Consider the following 13,031-nt stretch of genomic DNA (forward strand, 5'->3'; position numbering starts at 1 on the left):
GTAAACAAACATGGCGGAGGGCGGGCAAGAAGAAATGGCAATAATAGTTGCTGCTTTTTTTTGTTGTTGCTGCAAACGTGAATAAAAGCTTAAATTAAATTTGTTCATTATATAAAGCGATCGTGTCTCTTCAGAAAATTTGGACTAAACTCAATTCATACGGATTAGTTTTACAATCTTTTTATGAACTTTTTGAAGCGTCAAAGTGGTAGTTGCGTAGATGTCTATGGAGGGACAGAAATTTAATCAAAAAGATCTTCATATGTGCTCCGAAGATGAACGAAAGTCTTACGAGTAATTAATGATGGAATTTTCATTTTTGGGTGAACCATCCCTTTAAAAGTGTGACATCGATTTTTATTATTTTTTGTATTTTATTTTTATCCTTTAATTTTATATTGTACTTTTTAAAAAAAATGTTGGGAAGGGGTGTGCAGACATGAAACATGGCGGGAAATCGGTTGTGAATAATTTCACCAATTGTTTTTATTTTTCCATGCTGTATTTCAGTAATATTAAGGCACTATGTGGGAATTAACTTATAGACAACAAATGTAAAGTTAATCACTCAGGTTTCGCAGTTTGCTTTACACAAAATATATGAGTTTGCCTGTTACATATGATGCATACATTTCATTAAGAAAACATTTCTATAAAAAAACTAAAATAATAAAAGATTGAAGATAACAAATTTCATATAGTGCAAGTCTGCATATGAATTGATTTGTTGAATTAAATTTGAAATTCATTTGATTTTCAGAATCAATATGATCAGCATAAAAATGTCACATTTGCAGTAATGGAAGCAGTCCGGATTGCACAAACCCATGCACACAAGTAAGTCAGCAGGGATAAGCAGCACACTGTACCCTACACCCACTCACAGCCTCTGCTGATGACTGCCGTCATAGCAACAGATAGACATAACTATACCACCCTTACACACAGTTCTGTATAGAGCAGAGCCTTACACACATGCACATATCACCAGTCCCAAGTGGAGCTAGACATCTAGACTGAACAAGGAAAAAAGGAGGATAACAGAAAGTCAGCACACTATACGTCCGTATAATTCAGTTTCAGAATGTTAGGTGGGTAATATGAACATTCTTACATGTCAATAAGGGGTTTATTTCCACTACACGCAGTATGGGACGTTTAAAGCATGCCACACTGACTGCACAGTACTAACAATCCAAAAAGTTCCAGAAGACAACATAAATGTCTGAGGCCTAGTGGAACATGGTGTGGCCCAAACCAGCAGTTGTGATTTCGACAGACAGAGTGACAAACATTTCAGGGAAGAGACTTTAGTGGGCTAACCACAGATGACTGACCACTTTTCTCTGGAAGCAGATGCTCGCTTCTCTCTTGGGTCACAGCTGAAAAGGGGAAAAAGAGGCAGGGAGGGAGTCAGCAGGGTTTTGAAACCCACTTTCACTTCCCAAAGCAAAAGGCTATTTCGATACAGCTCGTTCTAGTGCTTCGTTTCCCTGTGCCCACTGATAACTTTTGCTGAGAGGGAGCATTTAGGATTACCAGTTTCCAAGTCCTAAACAGATGTTACTCTTCACTTGTTTTTCGTAAATCAAAACAACAACACAAACACATACTTTAGCTACACATCACTAAAAACCCTTTAAAATCAGACTGACATGCATTGTATATGATGATATACGATATGCATTCCTGTATTCTCACAAGCACAATTTTAATTTGTCTATTGATGTGTTTTCTATTGAAACAGGAAATTTGGGCCATCCTTTTTTAGCCAGTAGGGTCATGAACCATGAATTGGTAGTTGACAAGGGTGTGGCACACACATTCATGAGGGCATTTCATTGGACAAAAATCTGTGTTGTGCAGGATGACGATGAGTCATCAATATGTTTTGATTGTTTTCCTGGAAAAATATTATATATTTTTTTACATTTTTAGACATACAATAGTTTATTGATGGCTTCAAAGCTAACAGACATGGACAAAAAGTCACAAAACTTTATTCAATGGAGCTGAGCTGTCCAGAAATGTCAAAAAATTCAAAATCAGCCCTCATTTTCATAGAGCATCAATTATATGTGTTTTTGTTAAAGATTTTTAAAGCTCCTATTAAACATGACACACAATTGTTCGTACTTTCAGCACACTGAATGTGTATCTGCATGTTGTGTCTGATTCAGACACATGGCACTTGGAGTTACACAAACGCACTCAGCCCAGCACAAAACGTCCATGCTCACTGTTCACTCAAGGTCTCCTCGATCGCCCACATTATTTCATTATCTACAGTAGTTATTTCGCTAATCACTTAGATGAATATTGGTTGGTTGATTATTTAAAGATTAATATATATTTTTTAAAGATTTTTTTTTTTTTTGCCTTTATTGCAATAGGATAGAGTAGACAGGAAGTGGAGTGGGAGAGAGAGGGGGATGGGATCGGGAAAGGTTTGTGAGCCAGGACTCGAACTGGGGTTGCCTGAAGCACAATGGCTCAACATGCGCTGCCCATGATGATATATTAAAGATTAATATTAATTAATTTGAATTATTCTTATATTTTACATATCTTTATGTTCGAAAATACTTTGTCCGAGTCATTCATGAATTTAACCCAAATCACAACTTAAAATGTTTTAGTAGACTTTTGTGTGTGTGTGTGTGTGTGTGTGTGTACCCATGAAAAATCATAAAGCAGATCTCTCAGTAGATCAGAGTGCAAATGGAGAGTGCCAGAGTGCCTTTTTTATCTCTGCAGACTTTTTAGTGTCGAGTTTCTACGATTTTTCTTTTGGGAAAGGGTTGTTCAGGGTCTGCGATGAAAAGTTCAGATTTTAAAATGAACATTTATCATCACATTCTACTATCTAAGCTGGTATCCATAGTAAGCTCAGTATGTCTACGATTGTCTCAGCTGTTTCTATTTTTATTTCTCGTAGGCATTTTAAGACAGACATCTGAGACAACGTTGATACTTAAAGAACTCAATTAAGTCTCCTAAGATATGAAAGAGCAAACTCTCATGATCATGAAAATAAATTTTTCTGGTCATCAAGACACTGTACTCAGATTTAAAATAAATAAATAATGATTAACACTTTTTTTTTAAATCATTTTTTCAATTCAAGGTAGGCCCATAGCCTACATTTTATCAGCACATGCATTCACTGAGAACCGAACCCATGACCTTATTATTGTTAGCACCATGCGCTACTGAGCTGGGAAAGCTAATTTAGTGAAAATATAAATTAATGAGGAGTTTTAAATACATCAAGGACAACACTACAATACCGATCTCTTACTGAAATCTCCTTTAGTCAACCGCCAGTGGAAGGTTCGGTTTTTAAAATAATGAAGCGTATTCTGTGTAAAGCCCTGTTCACACTGTTGAAGGTCTCATAGTTGCTATACATTACAGTTTTCTGTGCGGGCCTCTAACCTGGGTCTAAGGGGTGGGGGGTGGGGGGTGGGCGCTCTAACAAGGAGGCTAAAGACTGTAGTCGCTAGCGTCAGTCGTTAGAGCACCTCTTTAGATCAGGGGAGTGAGGTTTACATGCACAGCTGGCCTCCATTACACTCACTCCCACCCGGGTCACAGCACCAATGTAACCCATCAGGTCCTGTTCGACCCGCTCTGTGTGGGCCTCGAACCCGAGTCTCCAGGGTGGTAGGCGGGCGCTATAATGAGGCTAAAGACAGCTGTCTCTATTGTCAGTCGCTAGAGCACCTCTTGAGATCAGGGGAGTGAGGTTTATCTGCACAGTTCTTAGCTGGCCAACGTTACATACATACATAAATACATACATTATATATATATATATATATATATATATATATATATATATAGTTATATTTTTATTTAACATTGCATGTTTCTATATTCACACACACACGAGGGTGAGTAATTTATCTTTTTTTTTTTTTTGGGTGAACTAAGCCTTTAATTTTCATCCATCCATGTATACTGCATTAATGACTGGATGCAAGTGATTTACTGCAGTGGTGTGATTATGGAGCTTGAGATGTGCTGTATTTATACACAAACACACACACACACACATACATACATACATACATATATACACATATATATATATATATATATATATATATATATAGGCTATATATAAAATTCAAAAAATTTCAGCAAATGTAATTTCATGTAAATGCTGCTTAAATTCGGTTTGCTTGGATACAGTAGGCCTACTTTATAAATTACAATTTAAAAAAAATATATATTATAAACCAATAACATTTAAACGCAATAACTTCCTCGATTTTTTTTTTTTTTTTTTTTTTTTGGGACAATCGTCTGCTTTGTGTTGCTTGCTTTGGGCTATCTGAACGCCTGCACTTCCTGGATCTAGACTGTCCCACAGCGCATGGGACGCCGCTCAAAGCCATCCATCCCACCGCCTCGTGTGTCAGTTAGTAGCCTATTCCTCATATACCTCACATTACACGCACCTGTAATCCCGTCCTCCGCGTGAAGAGGAGCGTCGAGGCTCGAGCTCATTCTAACAGGTGGTGAGAGCGATTTCAGGTGGAGCAGCAGTTCATTCACTGAGCCGAGCTTCAACGAACGCTGAGAGGACCACTTGCTCCTCATTATAGCAATCCCTGGACTTCTGTGTTTATTAACACAGCCTAATCGTCGTATTTAGGCAAAATACTGTTTGTTTTAATTAGCCTCAGCTTACAGGTGGGCGAAAGCCGTTTGTAGGACGGCCCCTCTTTCAGTTCCTCAACAGGAGACGCGGGACTGTCATTTGTTTGCCACCCTGTGGGACAGAAGAAACGGCTCCGTTAACAGGTGCGAGGCTAGACAAACACACTGCAATTTAAAGAATATTTTCATTTGTTTTCGCGGTATAATAGGAGCTATATCTATCCTACATATCTAAAAAAATTTACGAAGCCTCTTTCGTTCCGGAGGAGGACCGACAAAGCCATGTCAACCAAAAAACGGATGGATTTAACGAGAAGGAGCCGAAGCCCCGCGGTGTCCGAGGCGGAGATGTTTGGTGATTTTCAGGAGTGGTGCCTTCGCACTTACGGAGACTCCGGCAAAACAAAGACCGTCACCCGGCGAAAATACAACAAAATTCTGCAGACCCTCTTACAGAGCGACGACTCGGAGGGCGTCTATATCGAGAGCAACCACATCAACGCCAAATTTAAGTTCTGGGTGAAATCCAAAGGTTTCCAGGTGGGCAACACTGACAGCGAGCCGAGCGAGAGCGAGAACGGGGCAGCGGACAGACCGGTCCTGTACGTCCCCATCAAGGCAACGGTTAGTATGGGTGCTCTTTTCCCCGTCTGCTTATCAAACGCGTAATCGTGCGCGACATTTGCCTATGCAAATCCTGCGCCAGACGCACAATGGCGCACATGTTTACCGGTGAATCTTGTTCACGGTTGTATCTGTAGTGGAGTTCATTTCACTCTCGGGTCTCCGGTAACCACTTGTTCTGTATCCACGGGAACGGTGGCAGCTCCGCCACCCGATTGTCCGGAAGCTGTTATCACTATCAGTCACTAACAAACAGTCGACACCAATTTACCCTTCAGAATATTAATGAAATTTACAGCTGATGAACATTTGTTGTGAAATGTGCTTTTTAGATGGTCTGCTAGAAAAAAAAAAAAAAAAAAAAGAAAGAAAAAAAAAAAAAAAAAAAATATATATATATATATATATATATATATATATATATATATATATATATATGTATTAGTATTTATAGGCCATAACCTGAGCACCTCTTTGTGGTGTTGTTTTTGGTTTCTGAATGTTTTTCAATTTCTGTTTGAATTTTTTTTTAATGCTGTTTATTATGTTGAATCAACTTTATTATTATTAGCCTATTATTAGTAGTAGTGAAAAAAATATGGTTTTGAAAAGTCAGTGTAACCAGCATGGAATACATTTTGTTGTCATGTGACAAGGAAACCAGACAACAGAGAGAGGAAAACTTTTGATCTTCATTAGTGTTAAAAAAGCTTTAACAAAATCTAACATATTTGAGCTTTTTATGTGAAGGCACATAAAAAATTGGCACATATTGTTCAGTTCAAGTAGTCCTGAGAAAACCTCTCATATTTTGTACTTGATTATGCAGTACTTGACATTTTTGTTACCTTGATCTTTTGAGTAGTGTATTCATTGAGTAAACTCAAGTGTATTCAAAGTGCATGGAAAGTTTTTCACTTGATGGTTACAGTACTTGACATTTTTTAAATGAGTAGATCAAACAATTGGTATAGAAATCAGTTTTTCCCTTTTCATCACCATTATCATTGACCCACATGTGTCTGTTTGGGGTTAATTAGACCAACACACTCATGATAATTCATAACTATTTTACATTTTGGAGAGTTGGTGGGCATTTGTATTAATCCGTACAATCTCACCCGCTTATGCTGTAATGACAGGTTTAATGGTGGACCTTCATGCTTCATTTTTTTAAAGCGTTTGTTTTCATACAATCAAATCGGTTGAACTCATGGAATTACCAACTCATAAAAGTGTTATACCTTTTCTCATGATAATGTATGGATCAGTTTAAAACAGCATCTTTTTAAAAGCCCAAATTTGTGCATTCGTGCATTTATTCTTTTTTGCATTTTATCATTAGGAAAAGCATTTAGTCACACAAAATGACTTACAGCATTTATGTATTGAGTATTGAGGGAAAAAAAATGCATGTTTTTAATAATGTTGTCTTTCTGAGCTGAAGAGTTCAGGTTTCCAAGCCATTGACTTTTTTTTATAATAATTGACTAAACCTAAACACACCTGCCGATTTAGTTCACCTGTGTAGCTTAGTGAGACACTATCAGTGTGTGGTATTATTGGTGAAAAGGCTAGTTGGAAGTGTGTGTTTGTACGAGAGCAATAGGGAGAGATAGAGAGGCAGAGACGAGGTGAGCAGGTCAGCTCTCAACAGAACAAATGGAATAATCAGGAGCCCAGATGAAGATTCATTTTATTGAACATTTCACTGATAAAGGAAAGGAAAGTGGTATGATGGAAAAGTTAAGATGGATGCTCTCTGTGTACCCTCATAATGAAGCGGCTGCCCCAGATTTGTCCTATTCAAATACTATTTTCGCTCACTCTCTTTGCTTTGGGTATGTGTGTGTTCTGCTTTCTTTATGAGACATTCCTCCCTTTCAGTTCACTCAGGGGGGGCTAATTGACGTGAACTGAGAGAAAGTGATTCCCTCAGCATTCGATAAGCAGTGCAGAGACTGTACTAATATGCACTGGTAACACAAGATCCTGATCGCAGATCCAGACACTCTGACCTGTTGGTTAGTTCAGCTTAAAACAAAGCTGTGAGGCCAGACTCACACTCAAGAGCATCTGTGTGAAGGAGATCTTGTCTATCAGCATGCTCATATCATGGCCATTGCCTGGAGGTTTTATATCAGATGTGAGAAATGGAGAATCTTAGACCTGTAATACAAATTTCGATTAAATGGAACTTGGCAAAGGTCACCTGGTGACCCGATTCTCTTGATTGAATTCTAAAGGAATAATTTAACCCCAAATCATTATTTACTCAGCTTCATGTTGCCCCAAACCATATGCTGTCACTTTTTTCAGTGAGAAACAAATTTAGACGTGTCTAAAGAAATGATATGCTGCTATTTTCCAGTGACATAGTGATTAACATAGTGATTAAGTAACATGGACCAGTGTTGTTATTTTGAACTGTTAATAGTTTTCAGTAATTGAAATAAATTAATGATAAATATTAAAGGAAAAACATAACATTTAAAAAACATAACTCAAAAAATCTTTGCCTTGCCTTGGCAACTAACTGAAATAAATTGTAGTATTAAAAGGATCCAAACTAAAACTGACAAAAATAAATTTAATCTAAATATAGCAATATGTGACCCTGGACCACAAAACCAGTCACATGGGTAAATTTGATGAAATTGAGATTTATACATCATATAAAAGCTGGATAAATAAGTTTTCAATTGATGTGTGGTTTGTTAGAATATGACAATATTTAGCCGAGAAACAACTATTTGAAAATCTGGAATCTGAGGGTGCCAAAAAATCGAAACATTGGGAAAATCGCCTTTAAAGTTGTTCATTTATGTTGGCGATTGTGCTGCATTCACTCACAAAAATACATGTTTTATATATTTACGGTAGGAAATTTACAAAATATCTTCATGGAACATGATCTTTACTTAATATCCTAATGATTTTTGGCATAAAAGAAAAATCGATAATTTTGACCCATACAATTTTGGCTATTGCCACAAATATAGCCGTGCGACTTACATAACAAAATGACTAAACTTGAACTAAAATTAAAAATGAAAACTGATATAAAATACTATAATGATACTGTATTCTAAAATGACACTGACATGATTTTTTATGGTGTCTTTTTGGTGTTTTTTGTCCTTTTTTGGAGCTTCGCGGCTCCTAGCGACTATGACCTGTTGTGCTTTGGAAGAGCTGCTCCAAAAAAGTTCAAAAGTTCTACTTTTGTGTCCATAGGGAAAAAAGCAACAGCAAAGGGTTTGGAACAACATGAAGGTGAGTAAATAATGATACAATTTAAATCTTGTATGAACCATTCCTTTAACCATTCCATTTGTATATCTAAAATGTACTTTTACACTGATTTTAAGTGAAAACTAATTACAGTACTGCATTCTGTTATTTACCTCATTGGTGTGCTTGTGTGTAGTAGTAGTTTGACGCTTGAGTGGACCGATCAGAAGCTCGGTATGAAGACAATGATCAGTCTGTTGTTATGTCTGACAAACTGTTTTCTCTCAGACGCGTCACTTACAGTATTACTCATCAAAACAGTCAGCGTTAAAATAGCGTGAATACAGCAGACATCATCCACACATGAAAATGGGTCTTATAACTCACCTTAAATGACCTGTAGTTGAAGAGTGAGAATGACTAGATGAAATTGCTTATAGGAATTTTTTTTCATATCAGCGCAGGACAGAAACATGACAATAGCCAGGTTTCCATCCAACGATTTTATTTATTTTTTGGTGAAAAAAAAAAAAAAGGTTGTTTATCGATTCAAAGCGGTTACTGATATAGCTGATGGAAATGCCATTTATCGACAAATTTTCTCAAGTGTCGACTTTTTCCGTTTAACGAGATGGAGAAAGCAGAGGGGATTTCAGGAGAGGGAGAAAGAAGAAATGATGTTTAGAGAGGGAGAAAGAGGTGGCTGGAGGAAACAGTCACACAGCCATCACATGCAGTTGACACCAGCGTCTGTGGACACTATTAATAGCCCCTAACGTTCCTCTCTTTCCTCCCTTTCTCTCTCTCGCTCTCTCCAAACACACTGAGCAACTGTTGCAGAAGAACGCTGTTCTCTCTTCTGCTTATTTTGTCCTAAAGCTTCTTTTATTTTGTGGGGTGGGGCAGGATAGTGGGAATCTCAAGACATTGACAACATAAAAACGTCAAACACAGTGACCCCAAAAAGTATTTGTACACTTACACGCTTAAAAATGATTGCGTGTCTTTGTGTTTTAAAAGAAAATATTGAAAGTTGTTGAAAGCTGAGTGTTAATACAGATTCCCCTGTTCAATTTGATTCTGATTCACAAGCTCTTGATTTTTCAATACACATTGCAAACTCATTTTGCCTAACTCAAATGTGTGAAATATGGCTCTCTCTGTCCTTAGCTGTATGTGTGCGCGTAGTCTAGCCTCTGCTCCGCCTAAGGGAGCATCTCAACTGGGACGGCCTGTTTTATCAGTCCATTCATCTCTGTGACCTAAAGGAGCCCCAAACGCTGAGCTAAATTATTCTGTATTACTGAAAGACCCTCCCTCAGCACACACTGGGTGGGAATGTTTGATGGTTGTTTGTGTTTGTGGTCGGCCATGTGCAGGTGTATGAGGAGAGAATGTGCTTGTGATCATTGACATCATCATGGGCCGTACCCCTGCAGATGGAGTGGGAGGTGGTGTGTTTGCTGTGTTTGTCTGAACAGTCAGTGAGCTGTGACGTGTTTACCACCGTTTCCAATAGGGATGGGCATTTATTATTTTTTTCAGCATTTTGTGCCATGATTGTTTTAAGAACCCTGTTTTCTGTTCTGTTCAGTTGCAGACTTTGAAATATTTTTAATGGCAGTTCTCCCTTTAAACATTTTTAAAATTTGTAAATTGCTATCTGATGAACAGGAATACACAATATACTGGTACCGTATTGGCCAGCCAATTTTTTATTTTATTGGTATCAGTCAATATAATTGTACATGCCGATTTCCTCTTTTTTTTACATCAACATTAATTTAACATCAATCTTTAAAAACACTAATAATTGAATTAATGTTATTTTACTATTATTCATATAGTATTACACTATTTATTAATATTTTTAATGTGCTTTTATTTTTTATAATTCTAAATAGCTTTAATTTATTTCGGTTTTAGTTTTAGAAATCATACTACTTCAACTTCAACTTATTTATTTACATTTATAATTTTCTTAAGTTTAGGGTTTTCATCTAACATTTTATGTTATTTTATTTCAGCTTTATTTCAATTATACCGAAAACAATTTTTAATAGTTTTAGTTAACAACAATATATATGTATTCCTTAGAAAATCTAAAAATGAATATTAATTTAGGCTATTATTATTATCTAATTTTTATATTATAATTTTATATTTTTGTGATGCCTAAATTCACTTGTAGCATTTAAAATGATTGATTTTAGTTTAGTGTATTATTTCAAATTTATTTAGACAAAATAGTTTATAATTTTATTTGCTGCCATTTATCAGTAATCTATGGAAGCTTGCTTCCGCCAAGAATAAAAAATAAAAAGGGTAATTGCGACTTTTTATCTCGCAGTTCTGACTTTTTTCTCAGAATTGCGTGATATAAACTCACAATTGTGAGAAATAATTTTAGAATTGCATGTTAAAGTCAGGTCCAGAATTTCAATAAAGAAATGGACTGCAGGACACTTTCACACAATTACTTCCAGGTCATTTTAGAAAGAGAACTTTAATTGATCTGCTAATTTGACAAAATTAAGTTTCTTTGTCACAAGAAAGCAAACTTCATCTTTCTTTCTCAATGCACCTCTTTCTCTTTCATGTGGACACTAAAGATGAGTAACCTCACAACACCCCCCCCCCCCCCCCCCCAGTCGCTGTTACCCGGGGCTCAAATATCTCTTACACATACACACACAAAAAGCAGGTGTAGGGGAGCAGCTGGTAAGATTAGTGTCTGCATGTGTGTGTCGGTTGGTTTAGATGTTGTATGAGGACAATGATCTGAGTGGTTAATCATTCAGAGCCAGTAAAGAGCAAGAGTTTTTCACATTCACTGACTGCTCATCGAGGGCTCTCGGTTTATTCGGCTTCACGACAATGAGAGAACCAGAGAAAACATCTCCTTTCCTCTTTCACTCAGATTACCTCTGCCGCACACGCGCGGCGGCTCTGACCTCCCTCTGCTAGTTAAGCAGCTGTAGATGTAGCTCCAGCGGTAATTGTGCTAGTGAGTGCTCAGGCTAACAAGAGCAGAGGAAGAGCGAGGGAAGGAGGGGGGTGAGAGGACAGGGCAGAAGCTGATAAAAAGAAGAACTCATTGGAACAGAGTGTTGTTTTGCTGGAGAAGGGGCCATACGGATGTTTGCAGGGCAGCTAGTGGTCAGTGTGTTCTCTAGTGTACACACACACACAATGTCTTCTTCTCCTCGGGACTTCATTAAGAGGTCCTACAGGTGTCTCACAGTAGAGAAAGCTCTGTTTTCTATTAAGAAACTTTCAGTGGTGTTTGCTCGCATAAGAGTAGCCGCTATGTTAGGCCACTGGTAGAGCATTGCTATGCTGTTTCTGAGGTGTTTTGGGACATTTCGTTCAGGCCCAGTCAAAAAAAGCCCATCCCTAAGTTATGTTTACATTACATTACTTGCAACTATCGCTAAATGTAGGTGGTATAGCGTTGCTATGTAGTTGCTAGGGTGTAATCAGTATGATTCTATGCTTTTTACAAGCTATTTTGGGTGGTTGCTTAGGTGTTACTGGATACTGATGACGTGTTTACTGGTGCGAGGGCGGGGCAACCTGTCACTCACATAAGATCAAGCAATAGCAAGCCACAACCATTCAATCAATTCCAGATGTACAAAATCAAGTCCCGCCCTACATTATTTTTCTTGTTTGGGAAGCCGTCTAATTGTTAGAAAAGGATGGTTATGAGTTACTTGGCAAAGTTTATTACTATTCAGGTCTCTATCCTCAAGTAACTGTGTTAGCTTTAGCATGCACCGCTAATAAACTGATCTCATGACATTGACACTGAGGTTGTGTGTGGAATGAGAGATTAGAAGGGAGCACTGCGTCATACTCTATCACAGTGGAACTAATTGATTTTAATAAAGTTGGCGTGAAGCTACTTTTGATATCTGCAAATAGAGTGACTCGTCCTGAATATTCATGGGCTATTCACAAGATTTACACGCTTCACACAAAACCAAGCCTTTCATTCGGAGGACGGTCTATAATTTGGCCTCCCCATGAGGCCAGCCGTATCTGCGGCCATAGATTCAGCTGTGCAGCCACGAGGACAGATACGAGACTGAAAGAGTGATTATTTGTGAATTAGAGAAAAGAGGAAGTGTCGTTCCACTACCCTGGAAGTCTAACAGAAACGCATACACACAGCTGGAGGGAGCTAATGACAGACCAAAATGATTAGTTTCATTTATCACCCGTGAACAGAGAAATGAAATAAGTCTAATTTTCTTGTTAACTAGAAGGAGATTAATATTATGCGACAGAATACGTAAACTCATACTGGAGGTACTGAGTTCAAAAATAACTGATGCAGTGATAGCGTAGAGCACTTTCGTACACTCCCAATGACTGATCCTCAGTGGCCAAGATTTATGGGTTTTTCAGTGCTGATGTTGCAAATATTTAGAGACAATAAAACTGTTGATTAAGCTGAAGTATGTACATTTTTAAAAACATAATATCCGATTTCTGCCTCA

General features: G+C 37.6%; 1 protein-coding gene and 1 long non-coding RNA gene across 3 annotated transcripts in view; one reads left to right on the forward strand and one right to left on the reverse strand.

Moving 5' to 3' along the window:
- Window positions 1–1,115: 1,115 nt before the first annotated feature.
- Window positions 1,116–4,606, reverse strand: LOC311073604. The gene is made up of 2 exons (XR_014604179.1): window positions 4,467–4,606; window positions 1,116–1,382 (listed from the first exon to the last, which is right to left on the reverse strand). It is a non-coding gene; the product is annotated as an uncharacterized lncRNA (long non-coding RNA).
- Window positions 4,607–4,733: 127 nt separating this feature from the next.
- nol4lb (nucleolar protein 4-like b) overlaps window positions 4,734–13,031 on the forward strand; it is a 104,825-nt gene continuing 96,527 nt past the window's right edge. Inside the window, exons 1-2 of one of the 2 annotated variants that reach the window (XM_084099472.1) lie at window positions 4,734–5,292; window positions 8,530–8,568. In XM_084099472.1, the coding sequence (XP_083955598.1) occupies window positions 4,951–5,292; window positions 8,530–8,568 (381 nt within the window). In that variant the 5' untranslated portion in view covers window positions 4,734–4,950. The remainder of the gene's footprint in view (window positions 5,293–8,529; window positions 8,569–13,031) is intronic. The other variant, XM_084099473.1, reaches the window with a different exon arrangement.

The sequence above is a fragment of the Abramis brama genome (genome assembly GCF_963993115.1).
Source record: "Abramis brama genome assembly, chromosome: 22".
NCBI lineage: Eukaryota > Metazoa > Chordata > Actinopteri > Cypriniformes > Leuciscidae > Abramis > Abramis brama.